This window comes from Ornithorhynchus anatinus, chromosome 2 (assembly GCF_004115215.2).
Source record: "Ornithorhynchus anatinus isolate Pmale09 chromosome 2, mOrnAna1.pri.v4, whole genome shotgun sequence".
Taxonomy (NCBI): domain Eukaryota; kingdom Metazoa; phylum Chordata; class Mammalia; order Monotremata; family Ornithorhynchidae; genus Ornithorhynchus; species Ornithorhynchus anatinus.
Genome location: NC_041729.1, coordinates 168879411 through 168900211, shown reverse-complemented (window position 1 = coordinate 168900211; position 20801 = coordinate 168879411). Strand labels below are relative to the sequence as shown.

General features: G+C 54.3%; 1 protein-coding gene across 1 annotated transcript in view; it reads right to left on the bottom strand.

The window, feature by feature from the left end:
- The window catches only part of AEBP2 (AE binding protein 2), a 53753-nt gene that overhangs the window by 10743 nt on the left and 22209 nt on the right, over positions 1-20801 (bottom strand). Inside the window, exons 4-6 of the mRNA XM_029047412.1 lie at positions 13755-13968; positions 6827-6934; positions 1050-1236 (exon numbers count right to left, since the gene is read on the bottom strand). Of these exons, the coding sequence (XP_028903245.1) occupies positions 1050-1236; positions 6827-6934; positions 13755-13968 (509 nt within the window). The remainder of the gene's footprint in view (positions 1-1049; positions 1237-6826; positions 6935-13754; positions 13969-20801) is intronic.

Here is a 20801-nt window from a genome sequence, read left to right as displayed (position 1 = left end):
AGCGCTGACAAAAGTACTTCATTCAATAGTATTTATTGAGCGCTTACTATGTGCAGAGCACTATACTAAGCGCTTGGAATGTACAAATCGGTAACAGATACTTGACTTGTACTTGACACGTAATAAGCGCTTAAAGACCAAAAATGAAATAAATAAAATAAGTGATTTGGCCTGGTGGATAAAGCCCGGGCCTGAGCCAGAGGACCCGGGTTCTAATTCCACCTGCGCCACTTACCCGCTGTGTGAACTTGGGCGAGTCATTTTACTTTTTTCCATACCTCAGTTTCCTCAGCTGCAAAATAGGGATTCAAAATCTGTTTTCTCTCTGACTTGGACCGTGAGCCCTACGTGGGACAGGGCCCGTATCCGGCCTGATCGACTCGCGTAATAGCTGCGGGATTAAGCGCTTATTGTGTGCCAGGCACCGTACTAAGCACTGGGACGGAAACAAGGAAATCAGGTTGGACCCAGTCCCTATCCTGCATGGGGCTCCCAGCCTTAGTCCCCATTTTACAGATGAGGTCACTGAGGCCCAGAGAAGTGACCTGTCCAAGGCCACGCAGCAGACAAGTGGCAGAGCCGGGATTAGAACCCAAGACCTCCTGCCTCCCGGGCCCGTGCTCTATCCGCTAGTCCGTGCTGCATCATGTATCTACCTAGTGCGTGATGCCTGTCTACTTGTTTTATTTTGTTGTCTGGCTCCCCCTTCTAGACTGTGAGCCCGTCGGTGGGCGGGGATTGTCTCTACCTGTTGCCGAACTGTACTTTCCAAGTGCTTAGTACAGCGCTCTGCACACGGTAAGCGCTCGATAAATATGACTGAATGAATGAACAGTGCTGGACACACAGTAAGCGTGTCTTAGTTAAGTACCATTAAAAAAGAAGCGGCTTACAATCCAGGACTAAGTTCAACAGTTGGAACGCTATTATTACCGCTCGAATTTGGGGGCCGGGGGGAGGACGAGGAGAAGGGGGTGGTGGAGGAGGAGGAGGAAAGGCCGAGCCAGAGCAGCCCAAGGCGGCGGGGCCGGGCCGGGGAAAATGCTTACGTAATGAGCGTCGCCGCTTGTTCTTCAATTTCCTCCTCTTGTTGATGCCGGCTTTGGAGGGCGACTCCTCTTTGGCCTTGGGCTGGCTGGACACCTTCGAAGAGTTCTGCTGGCTGAAGTGCGTGGGCACGTGGCGGGCCAGACCGCCCTGCGACGCGAAGCTGGCGTTGCACCCTCCCACGACGCACTGTGTCCGCACGGGGTGGGAGGGAGGGAGGGGGAGAGAGAGAGAGAGAGAGAGAGAGGCGTTTGTCTGAGCGCCCGTGGGGGACCCTTGCTTCCCCCGGGGGTTAAGGGGCAAGCAGCCCGAGGGGAGGCTGACCCGCCAAGGGGGTGCTCCGTGTCCGACCCGAGCTCAGCCCTTCCCGCCGGCCTACCGGCCGCCTCGGCCCACGGCCACACCACCCCATCACCCCCCCTCCCGCCTGGACACGGCACGCGTTCTCGCCGCGTCCGCCGCCCCGGACTCGGTGGCCGGACCGGTTTCCAACGGCACGTTTGCCCGGAGGGAACGGGCTTCCCCGGAGGCCGGTCCCCCCCACAGAACCCGGACGGCCAAGTGGCCCCGAAGACTCCGTTCTCTTACGTAATAACCGTGGTATTTATTAAGCACTTACCGTGGGCCGGGCACTGTACTAAGCCCTGGGACGGATACGAGCCAATAGGGTCGGACACGGTCCGTGTCCCACGTCACAGTCTCGATCCCCATTTTACAGACGGAGGGAGGCCCGGAGAAGCGAAGTGACCTTCCCAAGGTCGCACAGCAGACAAACGGAACCCAGGACCTTCCGACTCCCTGGCCCGGGTTCTAGCCACTACGCCACGCTGCCCGGTACCTAGACTGCTTCTCTCTGCCTCGGCGCTCCTTGCCGGGAGCCTTTCCAACTCCTTCCGGCCGCATCCGGGATTTCTTACGGGGCTCCCGCCCCTCTTCCCCCGGCCTTCTGACAAGGTGACCCGTCTTGACCCAGCCCGGAAGCCTCACGCGCTTCCGTCGCCGTTCCCTCGGGGATGACGCCGGCATCCGATGATGACGGCGTTCGTTCGGTGCTTGCTATGTGCCAGGCGCTGTGCTGAGCGCTGGGGTGGACACAAGCCGATGGAGTTGGACACGGTCCCCGTCCCAGGCGGGGGCTGACGGTCTCTACCCCCATTCTGCGGAGGAGGTAACCGTCGAGGAGGCCGCGGCCTTGAGGCCCAGTGGCTCTGCTGGATGCGGCCCTGGGCCCCGCTGCGGCCTCAGGGCTACCGCTTCCTCTCCTGGGACGGCGCTGGCGGCGAGGGTCCCGCCTTGGCACTGCTTGGACTTGGGTTCCAATCCCCGCTCTGCCAACTGCTGGCTGGGTGATGACCGTGGGCGAGGCGCTTCACTTCACTTCTTCACTTAGAGAAGCAGCGTGGCTCGGTGGAAAGAGCCCGGGCTTGGGAGTCAGAGGTCATGGGTTGGTATTTGTATTTGTTAAGCGCTTACCATGTGCAGAGCACTGTTCTAAGCGCTGGGGGAGATACAGGCTAATCAGGTTGGCCCACGTAGGGCTCACGGTCTCCATCCCCATTTTACAGATGAGGTTACTGAGGCCCAGAGAAGTGAAGTGACTTGTCCATAGTCACACAGCTGACGAGTGGCAGAGCCGGGATTCGAACCCACGACCTCTGACTCCCAAGCCTGGGCTCTTTCCACCGAGCCACGCTGCTTCTCTAAGTGAAGAAGTGAAGTTCTAATTCCGGCCCTGCCACTCGTCAGCTGTGTGACTGTGGGCAAGTCACTTCGCTTCTCTGGGCCTCAGTTACCTCGTCTGGAAAATGGGGATTAACTGTGAGCCTCGTGTGGGACAACCTGATTACCTTGTATCTACCCCGGCGCTTACAACAGTGCTCTGCACATGGTAAGCGCTTAACGAATACCAACATTATTATTCTCTGGACTTCGGCTGTAAAACTGGCATTCGATACCAGCCCTCCCTCCTCCCTCGACTGAGAGCCCCATGGGGGACGGACCCTGTGTCCGACCTAATTAACGTGTACCTACCCCAGCGCTTAGAACGGTGTTTAGAATAGTGGATAAAACATAGGCCTGGGAGTCAGAAGCACCAGGGTTCTAATCCCGGCTCCACCACTTGCCTGCCGTGTGATCGTGGGCAAGTCACTTCATTTCTCTGGGCCTCAGTTACGTCATCTGTAAATCGGGGCTTAAGATTGTGAGCCCTATGTGGGGCAAGGATTACGCCCCACCCGATTAATAATAAGGTTGGTATCTGTTCAGTGCTTACTCACAGCCTTCATCCCCATTTTCCAGATGAGGTCACTGAGGCCCAGAGAAGTGAAGCGACTTGCCCAAAGTCACACAGCTGATAAGCGGCGGAGCGGGATTAGAACCCATGACCTCTGACTCCTCCGACTCCCAAGCCCATGCTCTTTCCACTGAGCCACGCTGCTTCTCTAAACTGGTATCTACCCCAGCGCTTTGGAAGAGTTCCTGGCCCATCGTAAGCACTTAGTACCGTAAAAAAGAAAAAATCCTCTACCCCTTGTCTGCTAGCTGACGTTGTCCAAGTCACTCCACTTTTCTGTGCTTCACCTTTCTTATCTAATAATAATAATAATAATGATTGTATTTGTTAAGCGCTTCCTAGGTGCCAACCACTGTTCTAAGCACCGGGGTAGATACAAGGTAACCAGGTTGTCTCATGTGGGGCTCACACTTTTAATCCCCATTTTTCAGATGAAGTAACAGAGGCACAGAAGCGAAGGGACTTGCCCAAGGTCACACAGCAGACAAGTGGCAGAGCCGGGATTAGAACCCAGGTCCTCTGACTCCCAAGCCTTTGCTCTTTCCACGAAGGCACGCCGCTTCTCTGATCAATAACCGTTCTCCCTCTTACTTAGGCCATGAGACCCATCTGGGACAGGGGCCGCGGCTGATGTGCTTAAATTGGACCTCTGGTGGAGCTTACTACAGTGTGCAGTCACTTCACGTCTCTGGGCTTCCCTTCCCTCACCGGTAAAATGGGGTCTCACCACCTACTGTCCTTCCTGCTTGGATCGCGAGCCCCATGTGGGCCAGGGACTGTGTCCAATCAATCAATCCACGGTACTGACTGTACTAAACGCCGAGAGTCCTGTCCCATCGGCAAATACGTCATTTCTATCCCAGTACCTGCTACCGTGTCTGGCGCACAGTAAGCACTCAAACACCACAAATATTACGATGATGACCAGCACGAATTTGGGTTCTTCCAGAAGGTGGTCGCTCCCCTTCCATCGCTACGGTCTGCCTCGGTTTCCCCACCCCCCAGAATCCTTCTAGCCCCTCTTCTTCGCTCTCATCTGCCCGGTCGGAGGAGGAGCGGAGGGGCTAAAACACACCCCTCCTGGGCCGTGCTTCTTTAATTGTATATTTATCCCCCCGGAGTTTGGAGCTTCTGTCCAAACCCTTCGGTGTCATCGGGGCTACGACGTTCCGATTTCAGCCGAACCGCCACATCCACTTGAAGATCCCGGGCCTGGAAACTAGCCAACGCTCGCTCCTTGAGGTTCACTGACACGACGAAGCCCGTGATGGCCCCGTGCAAATACGTTCGATGAACTGCGTTCGCAGGGGAGCGGAAGGGCGGGGAGGTGGTCGCTTTTAAAGCCTCTGCGAGACTCGGACCTGGGTTCCAGTCTCGGCTCGGCCACTTGTCCGCTGTGTGACCTTGGACAAGTCACTTCGTTTCTCTGGGCCTCAGGTCCCTCACCTGGAAGGTGGGGATTAAGCCTGTGAGCACCCATGGGGGACAGGGATCGTGCCCAACCTGATTACTTTGTAGAGAAGCAGCGGGGCTCAGTGGAAAGAGCCCGGGCTTGGGAGTCTGAGGTCATGGGTTCGAATCCCTGCTCTGCCACTGGACGCCTGTGTGACTGTGGGCGAGTCACTTCTCTGGGCCTCAGTTCCCTCATCTGGAAAATGGGGATTAAGACTGTGAGCCTCACGTGGGACAACCCGGTTACCCTGTATACCCCAGCGCTTAAAACAGTGCTCTGCACATAGTAAGCGCTTAACAAATGCCAACATTATTACTATTATTACCTGTCTCAGTGCTCAGTCCTAGCACTTAACAAATGCCATAAAATAAAGAGAGGACTGCGAAGCTGGTACTTTTCCCATGGGCATCGAAGACCTCTGGGCAGTTCAGAATGACTGACTCGATGGATGCCTACAGTTGTCCGGGGTGGGGGAGAGGGGAGCCTGCTGGGTGTTTGGCGGGAGGGGAGGAGGCCAGGGATGGCCAGCTGCCACTAGTCCAAGGGGCTCGCGTCAGGAAGGGCTTAGGGACTGAACACCATTATTTTTGTTATTATCATAGTATTTGTTAAGCGCTTACTATGTCCCAAGCACTGTTCTAAGCGCTGGGATAGATACAGGGTAATCAGGTTGTCCCATGTGGGACTCACATTTTTAATCCCCATTTTGCAGATGAAGGAACTGAGGCACGGAGAAATGAAGTGACTTGCCCAGGGTCACACAGCAGACCAGTGGCGGAGCCGGGATTAGAACCCAGGTCCTCTGACTCCCAAGCCCGGGCTCTTTCCACTAAGCCATGCTGCTTCTCATTCATTCATTCATTCTGCTTCTCATTCATTCATTCAATAGTATTTATTGAGCACTGACTATGTGCAGAGCACTGTACTAAGCTCTTGGAATGTACAATTCGGCAACAGACAGAGACAGTCCCCGCCCAATGACGGGCTCACAGTCATGAATCCCTGCCACGTGAAGCAGTGTGGCCTAATGGATAGAACCGGGACCTGCGAGTCAGAAAGACCTGAATTCTAATCCCGCCTCCACCACTTGTCTGCTGTGTGACCTTGGGCAAGTCATTTCACTTCTCCGGGCCTCAGTAACTGCAAAACGGGGATGAAGACCGTAAGCCCCATGTGGGACAGGGACTGTGTCCAACCTGGCTGGCTCGTATCTACACCAGCGCTTAGGACAGTACCTGGCACGTTCTAAGTTTTTAAGAAATACCACCAAAAAGAAAAAAAGGTGAGATTCTACTTGGGCCAGATCACTCACAAACTGGGGATCCCCCGGAAAGGGGGCTGTAGGGGACTGGTCTCCCCCAGGCTCCGAGGGGAAGCCAAGTAGGATCCAAGAGACCTCCTGCTCGCACCCCCCACCCACATCCCAACCTCCAACTTCCTACAAATCTCCAAGCACAGACTGAATTTTGTTAATGAGGTGTTCATCCCCTTGATTCTATTTATCTTGATGATGTTGCCTTGTTTTTGTTCCGTTTTGCTTTGCTGTCTGTCTCCCCCGTTTAGACTGTAAGCCCGTCATCGGGCGGGGATTGTCTCTATCTGTTGCCGAACTACACGCTCCAAGCGCTTAGTACAGTGCGTTGCACACAGTAAGCGCTCAATAAATACTACTGAATGAATGAATTTGCCATCTTCAGCTCACCCAGGGCAGGGAAGGTTTATACTGCCATATCGTCTTCTCCCAAGCGCTTCGTACGGTGCTCGGCACTCCCTCAACAGACACCACACTGACCGACTGATTTTTCTCTGCTTTTCCACTTTCGCCTTCTCGGGTCCCCCAAGAAAACGTCCCGCCGGTCGGTTCCGTTAAACACGAGTCCGAGGGGGAGGACAAACATCCCGGCGCTCTCGTAAAACTGCCCGACTTCCCGCTGCGAGGAAGGGGAGCCCAACCTTCGCCATTTTGGCACCGGAGAGTTGCGACGTTGCGTCGCGCCGCCGCGAATCGCCGGCACGTTGCCAGAGGGGCTTACCTTGAAAGGCTTGTCTCCGCTGTGCGTCAGCATATGCCTCTGCAACCAACTCTGACTGGTGGAGGGAGTGTTGTACACTTTACAGCCTTTCCACAAGCAGACGAACACCTGTAGGAACAAAACCCAAGGGCCGTGAACGTCCGTGCTTGCGGGTCTGAGGAAGCTCAACTGCTCGGCTACATCTCGACGATCGTCGGTGCCCGCGGCCTGAACGGAACGTTTTTCAGACCCCTCGACTCTCGGAGCGGAAAAGAAACGCCGACCGCGCCCACCTTTTCCGTGCAACGAACCTAAGTGTTTAATACGGACCAGGCGGCGGAGGCCGACGGTCCCTCTGCCGTCAAGGGGATTTTTATTTCTCGCTGGTCCCCGCCCACCGGCTTTCCAGCTGCTTTGAGGTTCTCCGACGTCTCTGGACTTTCTTTCCGCAAGCCTCTCGATTACACCCTTTCATGTGGGGCGGGGAAAATAGCTGAACTTGATTAATGTTTCTTTGGGCAAGAGGGATTGAAAAGGAGTTCGGAAAATACCCCCGGCCCGACTCCTCCAAGAGGCCTTCCCCGACTGAGCCCTCGATTGCTCTGTTCCCACTCCCTTCTGCGTTGCCCTTGAATCTGGATTTCGGTCAATCGATGCTATTTATTGAGGGCTTACTGCACTGTACTGAGTGCCTGGGAGATCACACCATAACAAACTTGGCAGACGACTTCCTGCCGGTGATAAGATCTGCCCCCTTTATTCACTCCTCCTTCAACCCCATGACACAGCCGTAATTTATTTATATTCACGTCCGTTTCCCCCTCTAGGCCGAAAGCGCCTTGTGGGCAGGCGAGGCGTCTACCGACTGTTATACTGGACTCTCTCGAGTGCTTAGAACAGTGCTCCGCACCCTGTAGCACTCAACAGATACCACTGATCGGTTGATGTTGACCACAATAAACCGTGCCCCTGGGGTTTAACGATTCATTTGTTCATTCATTCAATAGTATTTATTGAGCGCTTACTATGTGCAGAGCACTGTACTAAGCGCTTGGGATGAACAAGTCGGCAACAGATAGAGACAGTCCCTGCCGTTTGATGGGCTTACAGTCTAATCGGGGGAGACGGACAGACAAGAACAATGGCGATAAATAGAGTAAAGGGGAAGAACATCTCATAAAAACAATGGCAACTATTTGTCCGGGGGCTTCGGGGCACGCGAGCTCACGGGACCGCACCCGAACAGTTGGCTCTCAATCGATCGATCGCATTTGGCTCACTGGCTCCCAAAGGGAGCAGGGAAGGCAGGGAGGTCCATTCATTTATATTTATTGAGCACTTACTGTGTGCAAAGCACTGTGAGAGCTCACCTCCTCCAAGAGGCCTTCCCAGACTGAGCTTCCCCTTTTCCCTCTGCTCCCTCTTCACCTCCCCTCAGCTAAGCCTCCTTTCCCTCTGCTCCTCCCCCGTCCCTTCCCCTCAGCACTGTGCTCATTTGTATATATTTTTATTACCCTATTTACTTTGTTAGTGAGGTGTCCATCCCCTTGATTCTATTTATTGTGATTAAGTTGTCTTGTTTTTGTCCGTCTGCCTCCCCCGATTAGACTGTGAGCCTGTCAGTGGGCAGAGATTGTCTCTATCCATTGCAGAATTGTCCATTCCAAGCGCTTAGTCCAGTGCTCTACACGTAGTAAGCGCTCAATAAATACTACTGAATGAATGAATGTACTACGCTCTTGGGAGAGTAGGAGCGCGGAACTCTGCTTCCCAAGGCGCTGGGGGCGTTTTGTTTTTGTTTTGTTTTGGGTGGGGGTGGAAGGGCAGCGCTGGACCTCGGACGGCCCCGTCAGCCTGCCCCTGGGGTTTTCAGGGACTCTCCATGAGAAGCAGGGTGGCCTAATGGATGGAGCCCGGGTCTGGGAGTCAGAGGACCTGGGTTCTCCTCCCAGGTCCGCCACTCGTCTGCTGCGTGATCTCGGGTGAGTGGCTCCACTTCTCTGGGTCTAGGTGCTCCTGTTCTCTCTCCTACTTGGACTGTGAGCCCCATGTGGGACAGGAACTGGGCCCAACGTGTTTAACTTGTACCTACCCCAGTACTTACAACAGTGTTTGACACAAAGTACTTAAATACTGTGGCTCAGTGGAAAGAGCCTGGGCTTCGGAGTCAGGGGTTCGACTCCCGGCTCTGCCACTTGGCAGCTGTGTGACTGTGGGCAAGTCACTTCACTTCTCTGGGCCTCAGTTACCTCATCTGGAAAATGGGGATTAAGACTGTGAGTCCCACGTGGGACAACCTGATTATCCTGTATCTCCCCCAGCTCTTAGAACAGTGCTCTGCACATAGTAAGCGCTTAACAAATACCAATATTATTATTATTATTATTAAAAAAAAACCCACCCTGTGCTTTCAGGGTGTGGGGCGCTGTGCACATTAAGGCCTTAATAAGTGACAACTGATCAACGGATCGAGGGGATGCTTAAACGTACCAATTCAATCCTCTTGGGGCTCATCTGGCCATCAACAAGTACACGCTCACGACTCCTTGTAAAGTCATTAATCGATGAAAGTTTTCTCCTCTTAATAATAATGAAAATGATACTTGCGGTATTTGTTAAGCACGTACTCTGTGCCAGGCACCATTCTAAGCGCTGGGGTGGACAGGACCCAGTCCTTGCCCCACAAGGGGCTCAGTCATAATCCTCATTTTCCAGACGAGGGAACTGAAGCCCAGAGAAGTGAAGTGACCCGCCCAAGGTCACCCAGCAGACGAGCGGCAGAGGCTGAATTAGCAGCCAGGTCCTTCTGACTCCTCCTTTCCCGCTGACCCCTCGAGGTCTGTGGACTGTAAGCTCTCTGTGGGCAGGGAATGTGTGGGTTTTACTGTTGTGTTTTCCTCTCCCAAGTGCTTAGTACAGTGTTCTGCACAACATAAGCGCTCAATGAATAGCATGGACTGCCTGACGGCCAACTCCAGGGAACGGACCATCAAGAACACTGTTAATATCAGTAAATGGGGATTATGATTATGGGGCAGAGCCGGGATTAGCACCGGGTCCTCTGACTCTAATATTATTACTTGAGACTCTTTCCATCCTGTCTCCACCACATCAGTTGGGTAATCAATCGATGGATGGTATTTAGTGAGCGTTTACTGTGTGCAAAGGACTGCACTGAGCGCTTGAGATACAACAGAGTTGGTAGACCCATTCCCTGCCCTCCAGGAGAATACAGTCCGGAGGGGGAGTCAGTCATTAATACAAATAAATTCGGGATCTGGACAGAAGTGCCGTGGGGCTGGGGGAGGGGTGAATAAAGGGGGCAAATCCAAGCGCCAGGGTGTCGCAGGAGGGAGTGGGAGAACCGGGATAAGTGTTCTGCCACTTGTCTGCTGAGAAGCCTCGGACAAGTCACTTCCCTTCTCTGGGCCTCGGTTACTTCATCTAATAATAATAATAATAATAATGTTGGTATTTGTTAAGCGCTTACTATGTGCCGAGCACTGTTCTAAGCGCTGGGGTAGACATAGGGGAATCAGGTTGTCCCACGTGGGGCTCACAGTCTTAATCCCCATTTTACAGATGAGGGAACTGAGGCACAGAGAAGTTAAGTGACTTGCCCAGAGTCACACAGCCGACAAGTGGCAGAGCTGGGATTCGAACTCATGAGCCCTGACTCCAAAGCCCGTGCTCTTTCCACTGAGCCACGCTGCTTCTCCAAAGCAAAACGGGGATTAAGACTGGCATGTTGGAAAGGGCCTGGGTCCAACCTGACTAGCTTGGATCTACCCCGCTGCTTAGAACAGTGCTTGGTGCACAGTAAACCTTTAACAAATACCGTCATTATTATTATTATTATTACTGTTCTGAGCTCTCCCAAGCACCTGGTACCAGGTTCTGCCCAAAGCAAGCGCTCAATAAATAACGATTGCTCCTCCACCCCAAAGGGGATGAAAAAGAGTGCCGAGGCCGGGGTTCAGGGTACAGGGGCGCTAGACCTTCTTGGGTAAAATGAGGTCTACAGGAGACATCCGCTGATCTTTTTTCCGACCTGAAAACACTGGCATGACTGCAATCAGCCGGTCAATCAGGACGATTTACCGAGGGCTCAGTCTGGGCACCGCACTGTACTTTCTCAACCCCCAAAGAGTTAATCTATGGCATTTTTTGAGCCCTTTCTGTGTTCACAGCCCTGAACGAAGCGCTAGGAAAAGTACAATACGACAGAGTTGGCGGCTGCGTTCCCTACCCACAAGGAGCTTTCGGTCTAGAGGGGGAGAGGACATTAATATAAACTGATGATTTACGGTGCATAATTTATAGATACGTCCTTAAGTGCTGTGGGGCTGAGAGTGGGGCGTAAACCCAACACCCAAAGGGCACAGATCTAAGTGCACAGACGATACAGCAGGGAGAGCGGGCTGGGGGAAAGAGGGCTAAATCGGGGAAGGCCTCTTGGAGGAGATGTGACCTTAGTAATGCTCTGAAGGCGGAAAGAGGGGTGGAGTGGTGTCTACTGGGGGGGGGGAGGGGTTCCAGGCCGGAGGGAGGATGTGAGAGAAGGGTCGGCGCTGGGCTGGAGTAAGAGAGCAGCGAGGCGAGGTGGGAGGGGGCAAGGTGATGGACGGCTTTAAACCTAATGGTGAGGAGTTTCTGTTGGATGCGAAGGTGGATCGGCAACCACCGGAGGTTCCTGAGGAGCGGGGAAACGTGGACTATTTTTTTTTTTTTTTTGGAAAAATGCCCCAGCGTGGGATGGCCTGGGAAAAGACAGAAAGCAGGGAGGTCGGCAAAGAGGCTGATGCGGTAGTCGAGGCGGGAAAGGATAAGTTCTTGGATCGGCAGAGTGGCAGTTTGGATGGAGAGGAAAGGGGGGGCGGGGGGGTAAACCATGGGAGCAAATAAGTTCTCCAGGGGAGCGGGCGTAGGTGGAGAATAAAAGAGGACCCAGAACTGAGCCTTGAAGGACCCCCAGAGTTACAAGAGGGGAGGCAGAGGAGGGGCCTGCAAAAGACAGAGAAGGAATGGTCAGAGAGAAAGGAGGAGAGCCAAGAAAAGCATTGTGGCTCCGTGGATAGAGCCCAGGCCTGGGAATCGGAAGAACCTGGGTTCTGATCCTGGCTCTGCCACTTGCCTGCTGTGTGATCTTAGGCAAGTCACTTCAGGTCTCTGGGCCTCAGTTACCTCATCTGTACAAAGGGAATTAAGACTGTGAGCCCTAGGCGGGACAGGGACTGTGTCCAACCTGATGTCCTACTATCTACCGCAGGGCTTAACGCAGGGCCTGGCACATAGCAAGAGCTTAAGCACCGCAGTTAGAGTTATCAATACTGTTATTATTATTAATGACTCTACCGCCTCGCACTCTTGCCAACCACTGAGTTGAGTGGGGTGTCGTGAGGCAGCGCTCAGTAAATACCACTGGTCGACAGAATAAATTAGAAGTTGGGAGTCGGGATTAGAACCCATGACCTCTGACTCCCATGCGTGGCTCTTTCCACTAAACCACGCTGCTTCTAATCTGGGTGACCTTGGGCAAGTCACTTCACTTCTCTGGGCCTCAGTGACCTCATCTGTAAAATGGGGATGAAGACTGTGAGCCCTACGTGAGACAACCTGATGACCTTATATCTACCCCAGCGCTTAGAACAGTGCTTGGCACATAGTGAGTGCTTAACAAATACCAATACTATTTTTATTATTATTGTTAGATAGAAAGGGACCCAGAACCGAGCCCTGAAGGTCCCTCACAGTTCAAAGAGAGGAGGCAGGGGAGGAGCCTGCAAAAGTCAGAGAATGACCAGAGAGATAGGAGGAGAACCAAGAAGAGCGGTGTGGTTTACTGGAAAGAGCAGCACAGGTCTAGGAGTCGGAGGAGGTGGGTTCTAATTCCGGCTCAGCCATTTGGGCAAGCCGCTTAACTTCTCTGATTTAAGCGGAAGACTGAAGACTGTGAGCCCCACGTGGGACAATCTGATTACCTTGTATCTATCCCGGCACTTAGAAAGGTGCTTGGCACTTAGTAAGCGCTTAACAAATGCCATCATTATTATTATTACATCTCATTACTAATTGGAATCTGCTGGGCCTCGGGCACGAAAGGTACCCCTCGCCCATGGAGGCCCTGGAAGCCCCTCACCCATCCCCGCAGCTTCATGGGCTGCGGGGGCACTTATGTCAGCCGGCTCTGCCTGTCGGTGGGCAGGGGCTGACCGGGCCCAAAGCCGATCCCGGGGATCCCCGCCGTCAGCGGGTTGGAAGAACCCGGTCAGCTGACACCTGGACTCCAGGCAGTGGGTGGTGGGATGTTTCTACGTTTGGGCTGAAATCAGCGGTCAAACATCGAAAAAGAAAACCCGCAGAAACACAACATCCCCCCACCCCCGGGTCTGGCATCGTTCTCCCAACCCATGGACCACCCCAGCCGCCCTAAGGCCCATCTCCTCCAAGAGGCCTTCCCAGACTTCCCTCCTTTCCTCTTCTTCCACTCCCTTCTGCGTCGCCCTGACTCGCTCCCTCCACTCATCCCCCTTCCCAACCCCACACCACTCATGTCCAGATCTTTCACTTATCTCTTTATATTTATATCTGTCTCCCCTGCTCTAGACTGTCAGCTCGTTGCGGGCAGGGAACGCGTCTGTTGATTGTTGTACTGGACTCTGCCGAGCGCTCGGAACAGCGCTGGGCACCCAGTAAGCGCCAATAAATACGAACGGGCCGCCCGCCTGTCTCTGAAGGGGCTTCACCACACAAACGCCATAGAGTCTCAGAGAGAGAGAGAGAGAGACAGAGAGTGATTGTGTGTGTGTATACACACGCACCCTCAGGAGGGTACCCAGGCCCAGGGACGAAAACGACCACCCCCCGGGCAGGGGGACGGAGGAAGGGAGAGGGGGAGGGCGGGGTAGGACGCGCCGGGCACGGGAAGAAAAGGAACGGTCAAACCAACCCCTCCTCGCTGACCATCTACGTGTATGGCGCGGATGTGGTCGGCCAGGTCGGGGCTGGAGTCGAAGCGGGCCTGGCAGCGATCCCAGCAGCAGCCGTAGGCCACGCTCTTGTTGGCCGCCGCCACCGCCAGGCTCCCCTGCCCGTTCATCATCGCCGGCGTCGACCGCCCGCTGGAGATGGTGCTGTCCGCGTCCGGGATCGTGCTGCTGATGCTGCAACGACAACGAGACAACAGAGGCGTCATCGGCGGCGGGGCCTAGCCGACAGAGCCCGGCCCGGGGCTGGACTCAGAAGGCCCTGGGTTCCGATCCCGGATCCGCCGCTTCTTTGTTTGGGCTAGTCACTTCTTCGGGCCTCAAGTTATCTCATCTGTAAAACGGGGATCGAGGCTGGGAGCCCCATGGGGTCCACCCCCTTTGCCTCTATCAGTCCCAGAGCTCAGTACGGTGCCTTCCACATAGTATGTGTTTAACAGATGCCACCATTTTCATTACTGTTCTCAGCGCCGGGGTGGATTCCAGCAAAGTGGGTTGGACACGGTCCTTGTCCCACGTGGGGCTCAGAGTCTCAATCCTTATTTTACAGATGAGGGAACCGAGGCCCAGAGAAGTGATGGGACTGGCCCGAGGTGTCACAGCAGACAAGTGGCGGAGCCGGGATTAGAATCCATGACACGGTTCCCACTTGGAGCTCCAGGTTCTCCTTCTCCTGAAGGAGACGGGCAGCCAGGGCCTTTCCTTCCCTCACAAATCCCCGGTGTCCTTCCGGCCAGGGGCGCCAGGATTGTGGCCGGCTGGACGGAGCCCGGGCCTGGGAGCCGGAGGACCTGGCTTCATTCACTTCATTCATTCAGTTGTATTCACTGAGCGCTTACTGTGTGCACAGCACTGTTCTAAGAGCTCGGGAGAGGACAACAACAAATAGACACATCCCCGCCCACGACGACCTCCTAGTCTACGGCGGGGGAGACGGACATCAATACAAATAAATAAAATGACAGATATATACATAAGTGCAGTGGGACTGGGAGGGGGGCAGAGTAAAGGGAACTAGTCAGGGTGACACAGAAGGGAGTGGGCGATGAGGAAAGGTGGGGCTTAGTCTTGGAAGGGCTCTTGGTGGAGGAGATGGACGTTCAGTAAGGCTTTGAAGTGGGGAGGAGGGTAGTTTGGTGGATTGGAGGAGGGAGGTCAGCCCGGGCCAGAGGCGGGACGTGGGCCAGGGGTCGGCGGTGAGATAGACGAGACTGAGGCACAGGGAGAGAGCATTAGAGGACTGGTTCTCCATTCTACCTCCACCCGTTCCCCCCCGGAGCTAACAGCTATTGCTGGGTGCCTTCTCCCCCACCGAGGTTACAGCCGCCCCCGGGAAGGACACCCAGCTTCATCTGCTATCGCACCCCGAGTTACGGCCACGGCGCGATAGAGACCACCTGCAAACTGAGCCGCCCGGATGGGGTGAGCAATCAATTATGGAGCGCATACTGTGGGCAGGGCGCTGTTACTAAGCGCTTGGGAGAGTACAACAAGAAACAGACACATTCCCTGCCCACAACGAGTTTACAGGAGGGGTGACAGATATCAATACAAAGAAATAAAATGACAGATAAGGACACGAGCGTTGTGGGGCTGAGAAGGGGGACGAGGAAAAGGAGCAAGTCCGGATGACGGAGAAGGGAGTGGGAGGTGAGGAAAGCCGGGGCTTAGTCTGGGAAGGCCTCTTGGAGGAGACGGGCCTTCAAGAAAGCTTTGAAGAGTGTGGGGGGTCATTGTCTGTGGAATCTGAGGAGGGAGGGCGTTCCAGGCCAGAGACAGGACGTGGGCCGGGGTCGGTGGAGAGACGGAGGGCCAGTGAGAAGGTGAGCGCTAGAGGAGCAAAGTGTGCGGGCGAGGAGAGAAGCGAGGTGAGGTAGGAGGGAGCAAGGTGGTGGATGTGGTGAGCCCACAACAAGCGGCCTTACTAGTGACTGCCTGTGATCTTGCGAACAACAATAGATTCTCGAAGGCAACGATGGGCTCTCACTTAAGACAGGGGTTTGCCGGCCCGTGGGGTGGGAGCACGGAGGGAGGCGTGGCCTTCTCTCCCTGCTGTACCCGCTAACGGGCCTGGACCCATCAGTGACTGCCACGTAGAGACCCAGCTGCCACGCCTAAGGCAGATAAAAGGCGGTGGCTTTGAACCGCCAGGAAGCGTGCGGAGGAGAACCGGGAGGGAAAAGCACACGGAGAGAAACGAGGCAGGAGAGAGGCAGAAGCGAAACAGGAGAAGCAGGAGGGGGCAACCCTCAAAGGAGGCGGGAGAAAGGAGGAGGAAGCAGAGAGGAAGCGGCGTTTGGGCGAAACGGCGTACGAGGCTGGCAGCGGTCCGTGTCGCCGGGAACTTCTCCCAACCTTCTGCCGTGGGATCGACAGAACGGGCTCCTTTGACCAGTAGACAGGTCAAAGACCCTTGATGGGGTGAGAGTGTGATATCACACTCCCCTACACGTTGGTAAAACTAAATTTAAAAAAATCTCTCCACGTTAACCTCGGTGGTTGGGGGTGTGAATTGATTCTACTATGAGTCACTGAGGTTCCCCGGGGCCGGGAGGGTCCTGGTTGGTACGAGTCGGGGGCTCGGGACAGCCGACTGCTTTAAAGCCAAAAGTGAGGAGCATTTGTGTGATGCGGGAGTGGCTGGGCAACCACTGGAGTTTTTTGAGGAGAGGGGTGACGCACCCCGAACATTTCTGAGGACAAATTATCCGGGCGGAAGTATTGACTGGAGTGGGGAAAGACAGGAGGCAGGGAGGTCAGCAAGGAGGCTGATATACAGTAATCAAGGAGGGATAGGAGAAGCGATTGGATTAACGTGGTAAGAGTTGGAATGGAGGGGAAAGGGAGGACGTTGGCGACGTTGTGAAGGTGGGACCGACAGGATTTAGTGACGGACTGAATACGTGAGCTGAACGACAGAGAGGGGCCGAGGATGACACCAAGGTTACGGGCTGGTGATAAAGGAAGGATGGTGGCGTCGTCTACAGCGATGGGAAAGTCAGGGAGAGGACGGGGTTTGGGTGGGAAGATATGGAGATCTGTTTTAGACGTGTTCCCCGCCCACCACGAGCTCACAGGGGAAGTCAGACATTAGTAAAAGTAAATGACGAGTCTGAAGTGCCGTGGGGCTCAGGCTGAGGTGAATAAAGGGCTCAAATCCAAGTTCAAGGGCAATAAGGGAGAGGGAGGCGGGGAAAAGAGAGCTTATTTGGGAAAGACGTCTTGGAGGAGATGCGAGTTTAATAAGGGTTTGAAGGGGGGGGGGGGGAGAATGACCGTCTGTCGGATCTGAGGAGGGAGGCGTTCCAGACCAGGGGCGGGACGTGGGCCGGGGGTCGGCGGTGGCGAGATGGACGGGATGCGGGCTGAGCTGGAGTAGGACAGTGGCGAGGAGAGGTAGGAGACGGAGAGCCGATCGAGCGCCGTCCCGCCGACCGAAAGGTGTCTGATGCGGAGGTGAATGGCCAGCGTAGAGTGGGGAGATGTGGACTGAGCGTCTTTTGTAGAAAAGTGACCCGGGCAGCAGAACCAGATATGGACAAGACTGGGAGAGACAGGTGGCAGGGTGGGCCGTGAGGAGGCCGGCGCAGTAACCGAGGCTGGATAGGAGACGGTGAGTTCATTAGGGGCAGGGAAAGCGTCTGTTTATCGTTACACTGTACTCTCCCAAGCGTTTAGTACAGTATTGTGCACGCAGTAACTGCTCAACAGATACGACCGGAAGGAAAGACTAAGTACTCGGATTAACGTGGCAGCAGTTTGGATGGAACTGAGAAGCAGCAAGGCGGCGTGGACAGAGCCCGAGCACGCGAGTCGGGTCGTGGGTTCTAATCCCGGCTCCACCACTTGTCAGCCGTGTGACCGTGGGCAAGTCACTTCACTGCTCTGTGCCTCAGTTCCCCCATCTGTAAAATGGGGATTGAGACGGTGAGCCCCACGTGGGAAAGGGACCGTGTCCAACCTGATTCGCTTGGATCCACCCTAGCGCTTAGTACAGTGCCTGGAACATAGCAAGCACTTAAACACCATAATAAATTACTATGGAGAGGAAAAGGTGGATTTAGTGATGCTTGGAAGGTTGGAGCGACAGTACTTGGTGACAGATTGAACTGAGGGCTGGGCAGCGTGGCCTAGTGAAAAAAACGCGGGCCTGGGATCTCAGAGGATCTGGATTTTCATCCCAGCTCTGCCACTTGTCTGCTTTGTGACTTTGCTAAGTCACTTGGCTTCTCTGTGCCTCGGTTTCTTCATCTGTAAAACGGGAATTGCTTCCCTGTGCCTCGGTTTCTTCATCTGTAAAACGGGAATTGCTTCCCTGTTCTCTTATCCCCTTCCACGGTGGGCTCCAGGTGGACTGGGGACTGCGTCCAGCCTGATTATCTGGCATCTCCCCCAGAGTTTATCACCTAGTAAGTGCTTAACGAAGCCCACTATTATCATTCTTCTTCTTCTTCTTATTATTATTATTACAGCACCGAGTAGGGGCACCATAAAAGCCTCACTGTTACTAAAGCAACGTGAAGCAGAGAAGCAGCGTGGCTCAGTGGAAAGAGCCCGGGCTTGGGAGTCAGAGGTCAGGGGTTCGAATCCCGGCTCTGCCACTTGGCAGCCGTGTGACTGTGGGCCAGTCACTTAACTTCTCTGTGCCTCAGTGACCTCATCTGTAAAATGGGGATGAAGACCGTGAGCCTCACGTGGGACAACCTGATTACCCTGTATCTACCCCAGCGCTTAGAACAGTGCTCTGCGCACAGTAAGCGCTTACAAAATACAAAAAAATTATCAAAATTAAAGCACAATGAGAAAAGCTCCATTCCTCTCACCACTGAGTCAAACTCACAAACTTCCGCCACCGTTAAGGGCCGAGAGAGAGACCCTGGGGAAATCAGCCTTTCTCCGGGCAGAGGCTGGACCCAAGATGAGAGTCTAGGACGAGAAGCAGCACTGTCAAGTGGGAAGAGCACAGGTCTGGGAGTCGGAAGAACCTGGGTTCGAATCCCGGCTCCACCACTGGTCTGCTGAGTCACTGTGGGCTTTTCTGGGCCTCGGTTCCCTCATCTGTAGAATGGGAATTGAGACGCAGAGCCCCATGTGGACAACCTGATGACCCTGGATCCACCCCAGCGCTCAGTACAGTGCCTGGCACATAGTAAGTGCTTAACAAATACCATTATCATTATTTTACCGATTCCACTGCTTAGTATGGTGTCTGACGCATAGTAAGCGCTTACTATGTGCCAAGCACTGTTCTAAGCACTGGGGTAGATATAATGTAGTCAGGTTGGACACAGTCCCTATCCTACGTGGGGCTCACAGTCTCAATCCCCATTAGAGAGATGAGGAAACTGAGGCCCAGAGAAATGAAGCGACTTGCCCAAGGTCACAAAGCAGAAACGTGGCAGAGCCGGGATCAGAACCCATGACCTTCTGACTTCCGGGCCTGTGTTCTAAGCACGCTCAACCAACAGCGTAATAACATTATGTTCTGAACTCCTGCCCGTTAAAAAAAACCGTAAACCAAGTGCAGGCAGGAATATTTTCGGGAAAGACTGATTTTCCACCGTACACAAGTAGGAAGTGAAATTAGGATAGGAATAAAACCAGCCGGGTGAAACCATTCAGGGTAACGCACAAGAGCTTCACTGCCCTACCGTTCTCTGGCTCCCGCCAACTCGCCGAACGCTTAACAAATAACCGCTTTCCCTGGCTAAACGAACAGGGTGGCCTAGTGGATCGACCACAGGCCCGGGAGTCAGGAGGACCCGCGTTCTAATTCCGGCCCCGCCACCTGCCTGCTGTGTGACCTTGGGCAAATCGCTTCTCTTGGCCTCCATTTCCTCCATCTGTAAAATGGGGATTACGATTGTGAGCCCCAAGCGGACAGGGACTGTGTCCAACCTGATTAACCTGGATCGATCTAGCCCAGCGCTTAGAACAGTGCTTGACCCATAAGTAGGTGCTGAAGAGCGATCACAACTCTTATTTTTACGCTCGAGGTTGTGCAGAGGGAGGGCTTCCCCAGGGTCTGTCTCTCCCAGCGGGTTGGCAGGGATCTGCCGGGCAACGGTGATGAAACTCACCTCCGGGAAAACGACGGACGCAAGGCGGCCTCCCCTCGCCTCCTTCCCCGTCTCACTTTCAAACGCTTCCCCCCCAGAAAGGCGATTGTTTAAACACTTACTACGTGCCAAGCACTGTTCTAAACACCGGGGTAGATACAAGCTAATCGGGTTGCACTGTGTCACCGTCTCCCCTTTTACAGATAATAATAATAATGTTGGTATTTGTTAAGCGCTTACTATGTGCCGAGCACTGTTCTAAGCGCTGGGGTAGATACAGGGTCATCAGATCGTCCCACGTGAGGCTCACAGTTAATCCCCATTTTCCAGATGAGGTAACTGAGGCCCAGAGAAGTGAAATGACTTGCCCACAGTCACACATCTGACAAGTGGCAGAGCCGGGAGTCGAACCCATGACCTCTCACTCCGAAGCCCAGGCTCTCTCCACTGAGCCATGAGGTCGCTAAGGCCCAGGGAAGGGAAGTAACTCGTCCAAAGTCACACAGACTGGTGGGCAGGGAACCAGTCAATCAACTCTGCTGTACTGTGCTCTGCACACAGGAAGCGCTCAACAAATAGCACCGAATGCTCGTATCCCGCTTCTCCTCTCCTCCCCCAGCTGCCGGGTTCGTTTCGGAGTAAGAGCCTGGAGAGATCCTCCTTTTGATGGGAGGGGAGAAGAGGTCTCGACCGGGGTGGGATGGAAAGTGGGGTTTCGGCGGATCGGGATCTAATCCTGGGAAAGGACGTGCAGGGCTGACTGCTCCGTCCTCGGCCTCCCGGCCAGATGTACTGTTATCTTGTCCTCTCCCAAGCGCTCAGTAGAGTGCTCTCTTAGTGAGCTTAGTAGAGTGCCTTATTTTTGTTTCGTTCTGCCGTCTGTCTCCCCCGATTAGACCGCGAACCTGTCGTTGGGCGGGGATGGTCTCTATCTGTTGCCGAATTGTCCAT